General features: G+C 42.7%; 1 protein-coding gene across 3 annotated transcripts in view; it reads right to left on the bottom strand.

Moving 5' to 3' along the window:
• Positions 1-19,406, bottom strand: part of CFAP47 (cilia and flagella associated protein 47) — a 636,073-nt gene that overhangs the window by 29,220 nt on the left and 587,447 nt on the right. For all 3 annotated transcript variants that reach the window (XM_073358068.1, XM_073358073.1, XM_073358080.1), the window contains one exon: positions 1,104-1,275. In XM_073358068.1, the coding sequence (XP_073214169.1) occupies positions 1,104-1,275 (172 nt within the window). The remainder of the gene's footprint in view (positions 1-1,103; positions 1,276-19,406) is intronic.

The following is a 19,406-nucleotide window of genomic DNA, read 5'->3' on the forward strand; positions in this document are numbered from 1 at the left end:
CCCCAATTAAAACAAATAAGGGCTGTCAATTAATCACAGTTAACTAACACGATTAACTCAAATTTTTTTAAAAAATTAATTGTGATTAATCGCAGTTTTAATCACATGGTTAAACAATAAAAGAATACCAATTAAAATTTATTAAATATTTGTGGATGTTTTTCTACGTTTTCATATATATTGATTTCAGTTACAACACAGAATACAAAGTACACAGTGTCACTTTCAGATGACACTGTAAACAAGAAGCATGCAGCATTATCTCTCCTAAATGTAAACAAACTTGTTTGTCTGAATGATTGGCTGAACAAGAAGTACGACTGAGTGGACATATAGGCGCTAAAGCTTTACATTATTTTATTTTTGAATGCAGTTATTTTTTGTACATAATTCTACATTTGTAAGTTCAACTTTCACGATAAAGAGATTGCACTACAGTACTTGTATTAGGTGAATTGAAATACTATTTCTTTTGTTTTTTACAGTGCAAATACTTGTAATCAGAAATAAATATAAAGTGAGCACTGTGCACTGTATTGTAATTGAAATCAATATATATGAAAATGTAGAAAAACATCCAAAAATATTTAAATAAATGGTATTCTATAATTAACAGTGTGATTAATTGTGATTAATTTTTTTAGTCACTTGACAGTCCTAAAACAAATGTTAAAAAATAATACACAAACACATAGGGACACTTTTCCAAGAGAGGTGGTCTCTCCTGGCTCCTCTGGATGCCATGAGACTTGGATTTTGATATTGGTGTAAGTTCTTAGTTGATGTTGCTGATTGCCAATGCTCCACTCTACTTAGTACAATGATACACACATAACCAGAGTAACAACTTCACAGAACCTTCCCAAACCACATCTAAGATGAACCACTGGCAGTTTTAATATCAAAGCATCACAATGGAAAAGAGCAAGTATACCCCAAATATTTGTTGTTAGAGGAAAGACAGAGAGAGGCAGAGCAGAGAGAGAGACATATGGGCAGGAGTGGAAAGACAAAGGAATATATTGCGCCCACTACTGCCAGTAAGTCTCATAGCAGTTGGGGTCTTTTAGAGGTTTTTTAGAGGTTCAGGAACAGAGACTTACCTCATTGGTTTGTTAGGTGCAAATACTATATTGAAGGTCAGTGTTATAATCCCAGACTCTGCATCCCGATCTTTTTTTATCAGATTTATAGCAACTGACGTCTCTAGCTGAGATTTAACTTTATTAGATTCATATTGAATTTCATACAGAAATTCATCTGTTGTAGAAAAACCTAAATGAAACAAGCACAGAAAATCAATTTGTGAATGTTCTAAATGCAAGCATTCTTTTTAACAGGATTATAATTGTAAAGATGTGTTTTGGTACTGGGTATGACATATACCAATTAAGAAACAGGTAGGTATGTAAAAGTGGAGACATCTGCCTTCTGGTTGAACAGGGAATTTCACTACTTTCCATTGTGGGGTGGAGAATCTCAGACAAAAAGAGAGAGGAAAAAAAGGAAAAATCACTCAGGAGAAGCTTAATGCTTATACTTCTGCTCTGATGATCAATACGCTGGTTACCGCTTTCACAGACAAGAGGGGTATTTCTAATTCATGAGACAAAAGTAAGTTAGAAGAGCATGATGCCGTTTGCTGCTAATGCCACTAGGGTACTATCCAAAACTCCCTCATTTGGAACATCATTGTTAGTGCTGGCTGCCAACCAGAGAAACAGTTGCTGTACTGAAAAAGTAAAGATGTCACTCGCAGCCTGTTTTCTCTCAACCACTGTAGAATCTATTAAAAGAGCCATGAAGCAATGTTGTAAGATTAACCATCTGAACATCCTGAAGCAAGTATTAGAGCCAGTAAAAACAGCAGCCTGTCTTTGTGAGAATTCACTGTGTACTCTGGGCTCTATTGAGTGGGAAAATAATTGAATAATGGGGAAGTATGTTGCTGATCCACTTAAATTAGAAGTATTAAGGGCCATGTTTCTGGGCTATCCTAGTAAAAAAGATGTGAATTATATTGGGAGTGGATTTTTATTTGGCTTTCAGATCCTAAATGAAGGAAAGAGACGTGTAAGCAAAGAAAAATTCAGGAGGAAGTAGCAGCCAAAAAAGGCACCTGGTCTCTCCAGGAGTTCACCAATGCTGGACCTGTGACTTTTGCCTCTGGCTTTGATTCTGAAAAAAACGAAGAGCGAGTACAGAGAGTAGTACACCATGTGCCTTACTCCTGCTGCTCCTCTATTAATAACAAAATTGATCTTAATCTATGTTCAGTTTGATATTCCTCACTTGATACAGCAGTAGCCATGATAAAGAGATGTGGCCAAGGCGCACAGTTAGAAAAGTGTGACATTAAGTCTGCATTTCATAGAATCATAGAATATCAGGGTTGGAAGGGACCTCAGGAGGACATCTAGTCCAACCCCCTGCTCAAAAGCAGGACCCATACCCAATTAAATCATCCCAGCCAGGGCTTTGTCAAGCCTGACCTTAAAAAGTTCTAAGGAAGGAGATTCCACCACCTCCCTAGGCAACGCATTCCAGTGTTTCACCACCCTCCTAGTGAAAAAGTTTTTCCTAATATCCAACCTAAACCTCCCCCACTGCAACTTGAGACCATTACTCCTTGTCCTGTCCTCTTCCACCACTGAGAATTGTCCAGAACCATACTCTCAGGAACTACCTCTCAGGTAGTTGAAAGCAGCTATCAAATCCCCCCTCATTCTTCTCTTCTGCAGACTAAACAATCCCAGTTTCCTCAGCCTCTCCTCATAAGTCATGTGTTCCAGACCCCTAATCATTTTTGTTGCCCTTCGCTGGACTCTCTCCAATTTATCCACATCCTTCTCGTAGTGTGGGGCCCAAAACTGGACACAGTACTCCAGATGAGGCCTCACCAATGTCGAATAGAGGGGGATGATCACGTCCCTCGATCTGCTCGCTATGCCCCTACTTATACATCCCAAAATACCATTGGCCTTCTTGGCAACAAGGGCACACTGCTGGCTCATATCCAGCTTCTCGTCCACTGTCACCCCTAGGTCCTTTTCCGCAGAACTGCTGCCTAGCCATTTGGTCCCTAGTCTGTAGCTGTGCATTGGGTTCTTCCGTCCTAAGTGCAGGACCCTGCACTTATCCTTATTGAACCTCATCAGATTTCTTTTGGCCCAATCCTCCAATTTGTCTAGGTCCCTCTGTATCTTATCCCTGCCCTCCAGCGTATCTACCACTCCTCCCAGTTTAGTATCATCCGCAAATTTTCTGAGAGTGCAATCCACACCATCCTCCAGATCATTTATGAAGGTATTGAACAAAACTGGCCCCAGGACCGACCCCTGGGGCACTCCACTTGACACTGGCTGCCAACTAGACATGGAGCCATTGATCACTACCCGTTGAGCCCGACAATCTAGCCAACTTTCTACCCACCTTATAGTGCATTCATCCAGCCCATACTTCCTTAACTTGCTGACAAGAATACTGTGGGAGACCATGTCAAAAGCTTTGCTAAAGTCAAGATACAATACATCCACTGCTTTTCCCTCATCCACAGAACCAGTAATCTCATCATAGAAGGCGATTAGATTAGTCAGGCATGACCTTCCCTTGGTGAATCCATGCTGACTGTTTCTGATCACTTTCCTCTCATGCAAGTGCTTCAGGATTGATTCTTTGAGGACCTGCTCCATGATTTTTCTGGGGACTGAAGTGAGGCTTACTGGCCTGTAGTTCCCAGGATCCTCCTTCTTCCCTTTTTTAAAGATTGGCACTACATTAGCCTTTTTCCAGTCATCCAGGACTTCCCCCGTTTGCCACGAGTTTTCAAAGGTAATGGCCAATGGCTCTGCAATCACAGCCGCCAGTTCCTTTAGCACTCTCGGATGCAACTCATCCGGCCCCATGGACTTGTGCATGTCCAGTTTTTCTAAATAGTCCCTAACCACCTCTTTCTCCACAGAGGGCTGGCCATCTATTCCCCATGTTGTGATGCCCAGCACAGCAGTCTGGGAGCTGACCTTGTTCGTGAAGACAGAGGCAAAAAAAGCATTGAGTACATTAGCTTTTTCCACATCCTCCGTCACTAGGTTGCCTCCCTCATTCATTAAGGGGTCCACACTTTCCTTGGCTTTCTTCTTGTTGCCAACATACCTGAAGAAACCCTTCTTGTTACTCTTGACATCTCTCGCTAGCTGCAGCTCCAGGTGCGATTTGGCCCTCCTAATTTCATTCCTACATGCCCGAGCAATATTTTTATACTCTTCCCTGGTCATATGTCCAACCTTCCACTTCTTGTAAGCTTCTTTTTTATGCTTAAGATCTGCTAGGATTTCACCGTTAAGCCAAGCTGATCGCCTGCCATACTTACTATTCTTTCGACACATCGGGATGGTTTGTCCCTGTAACCTCAACAGGGATTCCTTGAAATACAGCCAGCTCTCCTGGACTCCTTTCCCCTTCATGTTAGTCCCCCAGGGGATCCTACCCATCCATTCCCTGAGGGAGTCGAAGTCTGCTTTCCTGAAGTCCAGGGTCCGTATCCTGCTGCTTACCTTTCTTCCCTGTGTCAGGATCCTGAACTCAACCAACTCATGGTCACTGCCTCCCAGATTCCCATCCACTTTTGCTTCCCCTACTAATTCTTCCCGGTTTGTGAGCAGCAGGTCAAGAAAAGCTCCCCCCCAGTTGGCTCCTCTAGCACTTGCACCAGGAAATTGTCCCCTACGCTTTCCAAAAACTTCCTGGATTGTCTATGCACCGCTGTACTGCTCTCCCAGCAGATATCAGGAAAATTAAAGTCACCCATGAGAACCAGGGCATGCGATCTAGTAGCTTCTGTGAGCTGCCGGAAGAAAGCCTCATCCACCTCATCCCCCTGGTCCGGTGGTCTATAGCAGACTCCCACCACTACATCACTCCTGTTGCTCACACTTCTAAACTTAATCCAGAGACATTCAGGTTTTTCTGCAGTATCGTACCGGAGCTCTGAGCAGTCATACTGCTCCCTTACATACAGTGCTACTCCCCCACCTTTTCTGCCCTGCCTGTCCTTCCTGAACAGTTTATAACCATCCATGACAGTACTCCTGTCATGTGAGTTATCCCACCAAGTCTCTGTTATTCCAATCACGTCATAATTCCTTGACGTCACCAGGACCTCCAGTTCTCCCTGCTTGTTTCCAAGGCTTTGTGCATTCGTATATAAGCACTTGAGATAACCTGCTGATCGCCCCTCATTCCCAGTATGAGGCAGGAGCCCTCCCCTCACAGACATTCCTGCCTGTGCTTCCTCCCGGTATCCCGCTTTCCCACTTACCTCAGGGCTTTGGTCTCCTTCCCCCGGTGAACCTAGTTTAAAGCCCTCCTCACTAGGTTAGCCAGCCTGCTCGCAAAGATGCTCTTCCCTCTCTTCGTAAGGTGGAGCCCGTCTCTGCCCAGCACTCCTCCTTCATGGAACACCATCCCATGGTCAAAGAATCCAAAGCCTTCTCTCCGACACCACCTGCGTAGCCATTCGTTGACTTCCACTATTCAACGGTCCCTACCCAGGCCTTTTCCTTCCACGGGGAGGATGGACGAGAACACCACCTGCGCCTCAAACTCCTTTATCCTTCTTCCCAGAGCCACGTAGTCCGCAGTGATCCACTCAAGGTCATTCTTGGCAGTATCATTGGTGCCCACGTGGAGAAGCAGGAAGGGGTAGCGATCCGAGGGCTTGATGAGTCTCGGCAGTCTCTCCGTCACATTGCGAATCTTAGCCCCCGGCAAGCAGCAGACTTCTCGGTTTTCCCAGTCAGGGCGGCAGATAGATGACTCAGTCCCCTGGAGGAGAGAGTCCCCGACCACCACCACCCGCCTCCTTCTCTTGGGAGTGGTGGTCGTGGAACCCCCCATCTCAGGACAGCGCATCTCATGCCTTCCAACCTGTGGAGTCTCCTTCTGCTTTCTCCCCCCAGACATATCATCTGGTCCACTCTCCGCAACGGTACCTGTGGAGAGAACATGAAAGCGGTTAGTTACCTGTGTCCGTGTTGCTGGAACCCGGACATTCCCCCTTCTTCTTCTGGAGGTCACATGTTGCCAAGCTTCTTCACTGGCCTCTTGGCTCCGCTGTGCAACCTGCTCTAAATCTTTAGAGCTTTGTGCCCGTAGAAGCATATCCTGACTTTTGTCCAGAAAATCCTCCGTTTCTCATATGCAACGCAGGGTCGTTATCTGTTGCTCCAGACCTTCAATCTTCTCTTCCAGTATGGAGACCAGCTTGCACTTTGTACACAGTTGCTCTCAGTTGCTCTCCATCCCAAGGATTTTGTTTCCAGTTTGAAGGTTACTACTATTTGGATTGATGTTTGCCAATGGGCTGTTCCAGCTCTTGTTCAGATTTCAAGAAGTTTGCACAGACCTTGTTGTTTACGATTGTAGGAGACATTGGGAAGAAGGTTGGGGTCTGGATCCACGGACATTCTATTATGCTTTGGGTCCACATGAGGGCAGCCATGGGTATGCGCTGGAATCAGCACACGCCCCTGCTATGCTCTGAGGACTGAGCTATAGCCACATGTCCTGATTACTCACCTGGAAAAAATGGTCTTGCAAGTTGCACTAGCTTAAATTTAAGGATTAGAGGGATGTGAGCTGACTATGCATTTATGGCCTCACACTCGATTGGTTTAGTTGGAGATGCTTGAAAGACGAGTTTTGCGGGTGGCCATTGAACCAGCCTGCATTGACAGTATATAGAAAAATATGAACCGTGAGGTAGCCAGGATAATTTTGGGATGGGCAGGGGTGGTGATAACACACGGGGATATCAGATACAATGGCCCTTTGTATGAACTCTTTGGGAAGTCAGAGTGCATCAGTCAGATGCTGGAGCTGACATTTGGTTCTGTGATATTGGGGATTGGGTCAGGCAGGAGATAGGTATCAGGCGCATTAGGTGTGGGGTGTGTCCATGCTAATCACTGCCGAGCCTAGTGACCGGTGTGAGTAAAAGCTAAAAGGGCCAGCTTCCAGAGCTAAATGAGACCCAAGATTGTGCAGTTGGACTTTGTGCTCATGAGAAAAAAAGAGCTTGAAGTCTTTGAGAAGTGGGGTTCCCCGCATTCATCCTTGTGGCCTCTGTCATTCCACATCCCTTATGCGGGTGGCAAAAAAGTTTCACAACTGAACTGAGTCCATAGGGTACACTGGGAAGGGTCTACCCTAAGTTGTTCTTTGGTTGGTGGTAAAAGCACTGTAACCCACCCTGTAACCAATTATATGCCTGGTTCATGAGAGCTGGGGTGGACAAAGTGCCCCTCCTCAAAGTGTAATTAATAAAGTTGCAGCCTGTTGTTTAAACCCACCATACATTTCTGTCAGTCAGTCACCTGCGTGTCCTGCTCAATATCTCTGCTGTTTTATTTAATCACAAATACAAAAGACAGAATAGTGTGCTGAAACTTCTTAAGGGTAGTCACGTCAATAAAAATTTATTCTTTAAGTAAGCATTTTTAATTCCACAATTCCCCTATGCCTGCAAAATAAATCAGTTTGTTATTTGATTATCATATATATGCTTAACTGATTTTATGTTGCTAAGCAATGCATCCGTTACCAGCAACTTTCATATGCTAAATACAGAATGCTTGTACAGGATTATAATACAGTAGTTCCAAACTCTATACTTCAATTATAAACATGCTGTCATATAAATATATGGTCTCCCAAGTAACACATATATAGATTTTGCTATAGATGAGAAAATTCTTGGCATCATTTTTTCCTTCTCCCCATGTAATTCACACTTGGACATTAAAGTATGCATATAATTTCCTGTTCCTTTTCAAACTGATCCCTTGATAAGTATGGTGTCGAGGTGATGCACTCAGATTGAGAGACAGTGCAAGGCTTGTTGTCATTCCTCTACACAAATGCCAAAACATGGAGATTCAGACATAAAAATTAACTTAGGAGGGGAGAGAAACCAGGATATCATTTGGAGCCTACCATAGAGGCAAAATTGCAACTGTGAACAGATGTTTCTTTCGGCAGTCAAATCACACAATACTGCACAAAGGATGCCTGTTTTATAGTTCAAACAGTTCAGATGCTAGGAAGAAAATGCTGTGTCTGGTAAATTTATTATTACGTTCTGCTTTCAGTTTCTGAAAACATTTTTATTTGTTTTCCTTTCCACATTTGTAGATGATGTTTGTCTTTTTATTCACAAGTGATAAATAAATATTTATCTGCTCAGGGATAACTGTTTTATAACCTGTTCTATGTTCATATTAGGTATTCTGTTAAAATATTTTAATATTTACAACACTAGAGGAAAAACACTGTATTTATATGTGCCAAATGAAAGTATTTGAAAGCATCTTTATGCCAGTCCCCTAGCTGGTTGTGAATCTGCACTGCAAATCTAATTTACCGCTGTTCAAAACAGAAAATGTAATTAGATTTTCATCAGAGGTGCAAACCCTAAAGACCATATTATCATACTATGGAAACCCTCCGTGACTATGTTAATATTTGTTTCTAGACCATTCCGTGACACACATGCTGCCTAAATGAAGTGACAGCTGCTAGAGGCAAAAAAGGTTGTATAGCATCACCCGAAGAGTGTCCACGTTGTGTGACTAAATCACATGATCCAAGTTCTTTGCGCTCTTAAAGGTTCCAGTTTTGAGTAAAATGGTAAAAGAATAAAGCATCAGGAGAGAGAACTGCCATGTCAAACACATGCGGGCAATCCTACAGCTTTTACCTGTCAAAATTTTACACCTGGTGTAGAAAGATCATATTAACTATAATCATTCACAATTATTTTTCCTTTGAAAACCACTATTCTCTATTTACTGCCTAATACAACTGCCCCTTTAGCTGGTTCAAATTGTAACACAGTGCAGCTGACATGAAATGCAGCTTAAGTAATCCATCCCTGTTTTGAAAGGCAGCCTGGTGGACAGAGCCCTGGCCTGTTTTCTATCCCTAGCTCGGGCACTGGTCCACTGTATCACCTTGGAAAGGCCAGTTCACCTCTCTGTGCCTCAGTTTCTTCCTCTAAAAAACGGAGGTATTGCAAGGTGCTCAGCTCTCCATATGGCCCTGCTTCTGTTGCTTCTTCCTTGGCTCTGAGTAAGAAGCATGGTATTGGACAATAAAGTTCTTTGAATATTTAATAGGCCTGCCTCTTGGACTTGGCCAGTGTGGCACTCCTGTTGGATCCAAATCCTACAGATTCACACTGCTGCATTTTGGGTAATGCAGCCAAGAGGATGAAGAGCTCCTTGAGCATGGCTTGTTCTATCTTTTGTGTCAGAGCCCACAGGACAGCACAGTGTACCTGGGAAGCTCAGGAGCTTCAACGTTCTCAGCACATTTGAAAATCACTTTTAAAATGACTAAATATGGATTTTCTGTCTTCCCCTTCCTTCTTCCTCCCTTTCTGTTTCTCGAGTTCCCCATGCATTGTTTTCAATTTTGCTCTCCGTTTTTCAGATTATTCTTCTCCCCATGATCCTTCCCTCAATTCATTCCCAGCTCTACCACTTTTTCTAGCCGTCGCTGATCTTTTGGAAAACTTTCAGCTATCAGCCTCTTGTTTAGAGTTCTCCTCTCTTCCCCCCAGTCCCCTCCTTCAGTAGCTTCCCCCACATTCTCTCCCTCACCCTCTCTCCACATCCCCTTTCTCTCTCTGCTCCCCTCCTTTCTTTTCTGTCACACAATTTCATATAGTATTTTGAAATAGAAAGCTCTGATAAGGGAATTGGATTCTCATAAGCACTAAATGTCTTTGTCTGTTTTGTTATGTTAAGATTTATATAATCTAAAAAATAACATTTTTCAGTAACTATTAACAAGTTTTTAATAATTGCAATTCTTTCAAAACATATCCCACTGATAATTCAACAACATCCTTTTTGTTTACCTCTAATATTCTTAAAATAGCTAGGAATTTAATAGAATGAAGTAGTCTCTTTCTATTTATTTTGTGACTTTTGACTTTATTAATAAAATACCTACCTATAATCTTTTCTCTTATTTGATAAACACAAATCACTGCCCAGAGTACTGCTTTTGTATTGAATGGACAAGGATTTTTAAGGCTTCTGAGTCTGGTGACAATTTAGAAAAAAATAGAATTGCTGTTGAAACATTATTCGTAAATATAGTTTACAGTTCATCTTAATTGATTTTGTTCTATGTAGGTTTTGAAATCTTTGTTTTTTAAAAGAAAGTTCCTTTCTTATGTCGGTTTTACTTGCAATCCTGCACACAGAATTATCTGTGTATAAGTAGGGGCATAGAGAGCAGATCGAGGGACGTGATCGTCCCCCTCTATTCGACACTGGTGAGGCCTTATCTGGAGTACTGTGTCCAGTTTTGGGCCCCACACTACAAGAAGGATGTGGATAAATTGGAGAGAGTCCAGCGAAGGGCAACAAAAATGATTAGGGGTCTGGAACACATGACTTATGAGGAGAGGCTGAGGGAACTGGGATTGTTTAGTCTGCGGAAGAGAAGAATGAGGGGGGATTTGATAGCTGCTTTCAACTACCTGAGAGGTGGTTCCAGAGAGGATGTTCTAGACTATTCTCAGTGGTGGAAGAGGACAGGACAAGGAGTAATGGTCTCAAGTTGCAGTGGGGGAGGTTTAGGTTGGATATTAGGGAAAACTTTTTCACTAGGAGGGTGGTGAAACACTGGAATGCGTTACCTAGGGAGGTGGTGGAATCTCCTTCCTTAGAACTTTTTAAGGTCAGGCTTGACAAAGCCCTGGCTGGGATGATTTAATTGGGGATGGGTCCTGCTTTTGAGCAGGGGGTTGGACTAGATGACCTCCTGAGGTCTCTTCCAACCCTGATATTCTATGATATTCTATCATCACATTCTATGATTTGTGATATTAAAAAGTTGTATTTTCTGAAACGGATCACAAAACCTGGATTCTGAAGAGATGAAAGTTACGTAATGCATTGCTTGTTCCGCTTAGTATCTTGCATTTGTTTTGATTAGAATGTCATTTTAAAAAGGATAAAGTTGAATTCTCTTGGATCTGTCAGAAGCTACTTCATCTATTAATATTTCAGCAAAAACCCTGGGAGCTGAAGAGATGCCAAATGGATGAGTTCTGTATGGGAGTGACTTCTCAAACCTTACAATTTTTGTGAGAATGTCTGATTGAAATGTGCACTTTTGTAACTGTTACATCTGTCAATATGAGACACTATCTTGAACTAACAACTCAAATGATTAAAAGGCCAGATCTGGCCCAAGATATCTGAACCAGTACTTTTTATTTAATTTATAAGAGCTGTAGATCAATATAGGGTAAAGGAACTCTCCTCTATCTAGAGTTCTCAGGGTATACTCCCTCAATAGAGCCACACTCTTAAGAGAATATATTGTCATCAGACATTCTGAACTCTCTGGCAGAAAAGTAATTGTTGGGCCTTTCTATCAATTCAGAATGCCTTTGGAGGACTCGGACAAAACAGAAGAGGAGGTGTGAGAAGCAATGTACTCAGAAAACTTTCCTTTCCTTTTGGAATTATCTTAGTAGATCCTCATTCTTGGTAGAGTGACCCAAAGGTACACGTCCCAGGAAGTAGGCTGAGCAGTCCTACGTAAATTAGAGAATTGCTGATTTCTCTCTTAAGATAAGAAATGACTGTTGGTTAGAAGTGTGAATGGAACTCCATGCAGCAGTTGAACAGGTTTCTGAGTTAGACACATTCCTCCAGTATGCTGGAGATGTTACCTTAGCCCTAATTTATTGAGTCCACAGGACATCTGGTACTGCTCAGTCATAATATTACAGGGGCTGATCTATTTAGAATATCTCTAAAAAGAGATTGATTTCCACTTGGACTAGCTCCCAAATACCACAAATAACCCTGGAGGCTTGCAACAGCTTTTCTCTTCTAGTTATAACTCAGTGCCTTCTTACACAGTTCAGCTTTCCTGAACAATTTGTGGGATGTGGAGCAAAAGAATGGGAGACAGTTGTACTGATCATGATGGAATTCAGAAACCACCTTGGGGAGAAGTTTCAAGTGTGGATTCAGTACCACTTTATGAAGCACTTTGAGATCAGGCTCAGCCTCAAGTACCTGAATCTTATTCAGTCTCACACAGATCCAAAGGAATTCAACTTTAACGCCTAGCTGATATAATCTAATGGATATGTAGGTTGTAATGGGAGCATTACACTAAAGGCTTCTAAAAACAGTCCATGTCCCAGGGTAAAATTTTGAAAATCTGGCCCAGAGGCACTTAAGATATTCAAGCACGTGGAAGATGCAGAGAAGTGCCTAGTAGGATTTTTAAAGACACCTAGGCACCTAGCTCCCATTGATTTCAAATGTTAATATTCCTATATCTGGTCCTAAATGAGTTAAATTGCATTTGCAAAAGCATTTAGGAACCTAAGTCCCATTCGAAGTCAACCTCTTCACAATGGAAAGGACTAGTGCTGCTGGTTTTATTTATTTATTTATTACACCAGTGACTGAGGCAGCTGTGGGCTGCAGGACTCCATTGTTTATAGGAAGGATAACCTTCCCATTTTTCAGAGTTTGAGAAATTTTTGTCCTTGAGTATGCACACTAGAATGTTATGTTTCCATCATATGAGCCTCAATTCCTTATCTTCTGGAGACCTGGTGATTTAAGGTTACAGATTAATCTGGCAAGCCAGTAAAAGGAAAGCTGGGTTTCTTTCGTATAGTTTGGATGTGCATACATATGAAAATATGCACAGACAACTTTGATCAGCCCCTTGTACATATGGTCTTTAATTACATGATCACATACTATTTTTTCATAGGACACCCAGCTTCATTCAGTACCCAGGCTGGATGGTGCAGAAAGGGGAACTATTCAGTATTTTGTTTTATCCTCATCATTCAATGTGTGGGCCAGACACACCATCCAAACCCCGCACTGAATACAGAATTATTAATTTCTTCATGGGCTTTTCTGTGACACCCATCACAGTGTTTCACAAATATTAATGCATTTACTAGCTAGATTACTGACAAAGAGTTCTGGTGGTCATGCTTTGGCTGATCCAGCTTTGTCTCAGACGAAGGCTTTTTCAGCTTCCTTTATGGCTGCACTATGTTTGCAGGTAGGCCATGTGCTGTTAGCAGATTGTGACAAAAATACTTAGATTGGCTGTCTTTGGCAAGAAGTGTTCCAGTTTTCATGCTTTATTTTCTGCAGTTCAGTGGAGAACCATGGTATCTGGTAGGGGTATGGGTAATTTCAGGGCTTACTTGATGATTTTGTGATTTTATAAAACTTCTGTTTTTTTTAATGGAATATATAGTGTTCCATAAAAAAAAAAGCTACATTAAAAGAACCTTAAGGATGCAATGTCAAGCCCTGAAAATGCTAAGAAATTTCAGAATTAAGGTTGCCTGTGTAACCTTAATGCATATACACAAAGAAGCTGAATTATCGTACATCCTTTAATTACATTATCAGATAAGATATTTGCCAAACTCTAACAAATCTCTACTGAGAATATCTTTGGCAGCGTAGCACATGTGATATTCCATTTTGGGAGTCACTGTCCTGTAATAGGTTTTCCTCTCAGATGTTCTACATAGGAAACAAAGAGTTGAATATAAACCGAATAAGGCTTTGTCCCCAGATAGGTAAAAAGGCCAAAGTTCAGTGCACATCCAGAATGTGCCTGGTTTGTTTCCTTGTGTGAGCTTGTTGGTTTTGGAAGAAAAGTAAGTATACAGACTGATTCAGGTGAAAATCAGGTTCCACCTATGAGAGGAAATTAGGGTGTGGCCTTTGTCTTTGTAGAAAATGATGTGTGATGGTTCAGTGACAAGTGCATTTAACTCTCCAACTCAGCCACTAAGAAAGCTTCCTTTGCCATATTCTTTTAAAGTTTCAGCTAAAACAGTTCAAGACATTTCAAAGGATGAGATTAGGAAAAACAATGTTATGCCAATGTTAAAAATATTCTTTCAACCACTGCTTCTTTAGAGCAAAGACTTTAAATTTGGTAGGGGAGTGAATTTAAATTTGGTCGAAGTGAGCAGGAGGCTAAAGGCTTGAATGGAAGGTCTATAAGGGCAGATGACACTAAATTCAAATTTCAAGGCAGTGTTGGATCCCAAATAGGTGGTGTCAGGGTTCCTTCCCCACTCGGAACTCTAGGGTACAGATGAGGGGACCTGCATGAAAAACTCCCTAAGCTTATTCTTACCAGCTTAGGTTAAAACTTCCCCAAGGTATAAACTATTTTTATTTATTTATTGCTTTATTGCTGCCACCACCAAGCATCTAACAAATACAACCGGGAAAGAGCCCACTTGGAAACGTCTTTCCCCACAAAATCCCCCCAAGCCCTACACCCCCTTTCCTGGGGAAGGCTTGATAAAAATCCTTACTAATTTGCATAGGTGAACACAGACCCAAACCCTTGGATCTTAAGAACAATGAAAAAGCAATCAGGTTCTTAAAAGAAGAATTTTAATTGAAGAAAAAGTAAAAGAATCACCTCTGTAAAATTAGGATGGTAAATACCTTATAGCGTAATCAGATTCAAAACATAGAGAATCCCTCTAGGCAAAACCTTAAGTTACAAAAAGACACAAAAACAGGAATATACATTCCGTTCAGCACAACTTATTTTATCAGCCATTTAAACAAAACAGAATCTAACGCATACCTAATTAGATTGCTTATTAACCCTTTACAGGAATTCTGACCTGCATTCCTGCTCTGGTCCCGGCAAAAGACACACACAGACAGAGAGAACCCTTTGTTCTCCCTCACCCCCTGCAGCTTTGAAAGTATCTTGTCTCCTCATTGGTCATTTTGGTCAGGTGCCAGTAAGGTTATCTTTAGCTTCTTAACCCTTTACAAGTGAAAGGGTTTTTCCTCTGGCCAGGAGGGATTTAAAGGTGGTTAGCCTTCCCTTTATATTTATGACAGGTGGGAACAGTCTTTCTAGACCTTTGAGGAACCTGGCAGATTTCCAAAATAGTTCTACCATAGATTTGAGAGTAAAACACTGAGATCGCAAACCCAGATGCAACACATTATGGAACACCCTCCAGGTGGAGAAGGACTTCCACTTACTCAGGTAAGCAGCTCTTGTGGAATGCTATCTGCTATTGAGGAGGACATTCTGAAGTGCCACGGAAAAGTGAGCATCCTTTGCATTTAACCACTGATGGCCCATGCTGTGAGGTGCAGAATTTGTGTGCAGAACCCACAGATTACGAGTTACGAGACTTCTGGCTGGCAGCAACAGCAAGGGTTCTCCAGTAGGTAGCTTGTGTAGGTTGGAATACCACAGCTGCCTTGGCCAGGCTGGTGCTATAAGGAACATTTTGCCTCAATCCTGTTTCAGCTTGAGAATAACCTTGGGAATCATGGAAACAGGGCTGTGACTTGCCTTGGAACAGAACTGGGGGCACTTTCTGTTTTGCCAAGTTGCAAAAAGATCCACCATCCCAAAACCCCGTATATGAAACACCAAAGCAAGAATGGCTGTGTTGTGAAACCGTTTGTGGTCTAAGGTGAAGAATCTGCTCAGGCAATCTACCAGCACATTTTGAACACCCAGTGAGTGAGATGTCCAGAAAGTAACTGAGCTCCGTATGCATAGATTCCACAGCTTGACTGCCTCCTGGCAGAGGCTGCCTGACCTGTTCACATAAAGTACCACTGTGGTGTTGTCAGTGGGCACCTGAACAGTTTTGGCCTGAATATGAGGCAGGAACTGTTGACATGCACAGTATATCGCGCACAACTCAAGGACACTGATGAGTAACCTGGCCTTCTGGGCAATCCACAAACCCTGAACCTGATGATTGCCCAGATGTTCTCCCCACGCCATGGCTGAAGTCTGTTACTGAAATCACAGAAAGGATAAGGGGAGAGAAGGGAACACCCCGCACACATCTTTTGTCTTCCACCAGCTCCAAGATGACAACACCCTATCGAGGATGCTTACCCAAGTGGTGATTTTGAGGGAAACATGCTGACTTAACTGGTGTTGATGATTTAACTGGGAATTGGTCCTGCTTTGAGCAGGGGGTTGGACTAGATGACCTTCTGGGGTCCCTTCCAACCCTGATATTCTATGATTCTATGATTCTATGACTTGATCCATGCCTGCAGTGCTTTGAGGAGAAGCCTGGCATGAGGGGTCATGCGTGTATATGCAGCCATGTGAACTAGGAACCTAAGGCAATTCCTTACTTTGGTTCATGGGTGATCCTTGAGTGACACACGCAAGTCGTATATTGTCTGGAATCTGGAAACAGGCAGAAAAGACCTGTCAGAGGTCGAGTCCGGGAGTGCTCCAATAAACTCTATTCTTTGTTAGAGGCAATAATGCCCACTTTTCTTGGTTCATTTTCAAGCTCAGAATGCTGAACAGATGGAGCATGTGATGGATAGCGGTCTCTACTAGGTGTCTGAAGTGACCCTGAAATAACCAATCATCCAGGTAAGACACGTGAGACATGTGGATATCAGAATTGGGGGCACTTTCTGTTTTGCCAAGTTGCAAAAAGATCCACCATCCCAAAACCCCGTATATGAAACACCGAAGCAAGAATGGCTGTGTTGTGAAACCGTTTGTGGTCATGTGGACATCTCTCTGGCAGAGGCAAGCCGCTAGGAATCCCCACAGACTACATCCAAGAATAACAGCCTGTAGTTACTCCCCTAGCTATGGCCCTGACTGCAGCAATACCATGTCCAAGGAAGAATGAAGAGTTGATTGAGAGACCAAATGACATTTTGCAACAAGGGACTGAAACTGCTCCCTAGAACTTTCTGGCAGTTTATTCATGAACTGAGAGATTGCCTCCCAATTAAAATAGTCATATCTGGGCATTAAGACTGGTTATTGGTCATGTGGAGCTATAAACTTAAAGTACATCTTTCTCCTAAAGAGATCAAGCTTTTTTGCATCTTTTCCTGGGGGTTAGCTTTAGCCCAGCATTGATGACTCCTCTCATTCACCGCAACCAATACTAATGAGCCTGGCATAGGGTGTAAGAGAACTGCTTAAACCCTGGGGTGGAACATGGGATTCATTTTCTGTTCATTGGGCCACAGGTGGAAAGGAAGAAGTGGTTTGTCACAGAGTCTTGGTAGGCTGCATGATGGCCTTGGGTATTCTCCTCCACTAGCTCCACTTGTGTAACAAGAAAAGCAGCCATTCTTTTGAGGAGCTCCTGGTATACCTTAAAGTCATTCAGTGCCAAGGAGGATGCCAATACAAGAGCATCATCCATTAATAAGGATGATACATTAAGGGGAGGCAAGGGAGAAACCTCCTGAGGTTTGGTGCCATGATACTGGCATAGGCTGCTGCTCCAAAGGAGGTTGAGGTAAGTCCAGTATACTGAGATCATAGGTTGATCAGTACCCACCATCACAGGTCTCTTGGTACTGGCAGGTGAAGACTCTGTCCGCAGTATGACTAATGAGGAGACTGGAACAGTAGCGGGCCCCAGTTATGCTGCCCACATGTTCCAATCCCAGGTTCCACTCTTCTCAAATCTCCATCCATGTGTATGAGAATGTGACCTGGAGGAAGCCCTGGACTCTTGGTAGCATGAGATTTGAGAATACACCTCTGATTCCAACAAAGAATAGGAATATTCTGACAGCCAAGGTGGTGTATTAACAGGGTTTGTGTCTGTTTCTGAGAGACTGTGACCAGAATCTATTCCAGAAACACAGCACCAGCAGAAGTACGGATGCCTTCCTAGCTGGTGGTACCATGCAACAAGGTGGAGTCGGCACCAAAGTGTAGGATGACAAAGAAAGGGCTACCAGGTCCCTATGGTTGGTGGGCTCACAGCAGAGTGTACCAAAGCTGAGGAGTATGGTACCTGCACTCACGCCGACCAAGGGTCTTCGCCCTGGATCAATGGAGACTGTGGCATCGAAAAGCATAATAAGTCTCTGTCCATTGCATCAGCCTCTGGCATTATTGGTACCTGTACTAGTGGCTGTCCTACTGTGATCAGATATGTCTCATCTGTCACAGATGGTGAAGTAGCAGTTGTCATGGCCCCTGGGAGAATACCAGAGTCAACGACTCAGGTCTATCCATATGAGTCACTACAAGGCAGTGGTGAGCTGAAGGGCATGCTCTATCATGGATACCAGCATGACCATCTGTGGAGGAAACCCACATTCTGGTCTTCAAAGAGCCTGACATTGACTTCTTATATTTGTGAGAACATGATTACTCCAAAGTCTTTGACCTTGAAGGAGACAGTCCCGGTGACAAGAATCTCCTGCGACCCCATCCGCCAGTAAAGCTGGCTCTGGGAAGGAGTCACGGAAGGGCTTCCCTTGGACAACTGAGGAGTTCTGATGCTAGTGTAAGGGTTGCCTTTATAAGAATGTGTTGAAGGTGTTCTCCTCACAGCTTTTTTGTCCTGGTCTTGAAGCCTGGCAAATAGAGCTTGTGCATCAAGCTGTTTTTTATGTGGCATAGGCTCCCCTGATACTGGGCAAGGCAGGGAGTCCTGCCTGAGTGAAAAAAAGAACCAAACTAGAAAAATTATAATAAAAATAAGAAAATAACATCAAAAATAACAAAAGAAAAACAGTACCACTAGGTAAAATGAGTAGCAAGAACTTTGTTCTCAAGGAACACAGAATACTTCAACCACCAGTGGAAAGAAGGAACTGAAGGAGGGGCAGAGTGGGGCATCTCTGCCCTTTATATGCTGCATTTGGAGCACTAGGAGCCAAGACGTGGTTGGGGTTGCCTCTATGGGTACTGCTAGAAAACTCTCTGGCACTGGTCCACGAGACACTCACACACCTCTAGTGTAATGGACATATGCAAGCACTTGAACATTAAAGAGATATTAAAACCTTAAATTTAAAACAGATCTATCAGAATTTGTCATATAAATGTTATAATATTAAAAAGACATTGTTAAGATTGATCGGCATAAACTGAAACATCCTTTAAAAAGAAGGAGCAGATTCCTGAGTATGAAAATTCAATCAGCCTCCTCAAAATCAAGCTTGAAATTCTATTAAATTTTACCTTCTCTGCCATGTGATCCACTGGTGAGAGAACCAGGGTGCTGGCTTTCTTCACGTTGGCTCAAGTGTACACCTTGCATGACTACTTAAATACTATGGTGATGAATACATCAGAAGATAGAAGGTGAAATCCTGGCCCCACTGAACATAATGGCAAAACTCCCATTGATTTCAACAGGCCCAGGCTTTCACTCAGAGTGCAGGGTAGACATGTTGTGTTCTTCTTCCACTCTGCCTGTCTGCTCTGTTGTCATGTAACAGCGTGGTAAAATTCCCAGGAACACAGTCAGAGTCAAGGAATCATACACTATGTATACACATGCTTGAAAATTACAACAAAGGTGATGGAGG

This window comes from Lepidochelys kempii, chromosome 1, assembly GCF_965140265.1.
Source record: "Lepidochelys kempii isolate rLepKem1 chromosome 1, rLepKem1.hap2, whole genome shotgun sequence".
NCBI classification, from domain to species: Eukaryota; Metazoa; Chordata; order Testudines; family Cheloniidae; genus Lepidochelys; species Lepidochelys kempii.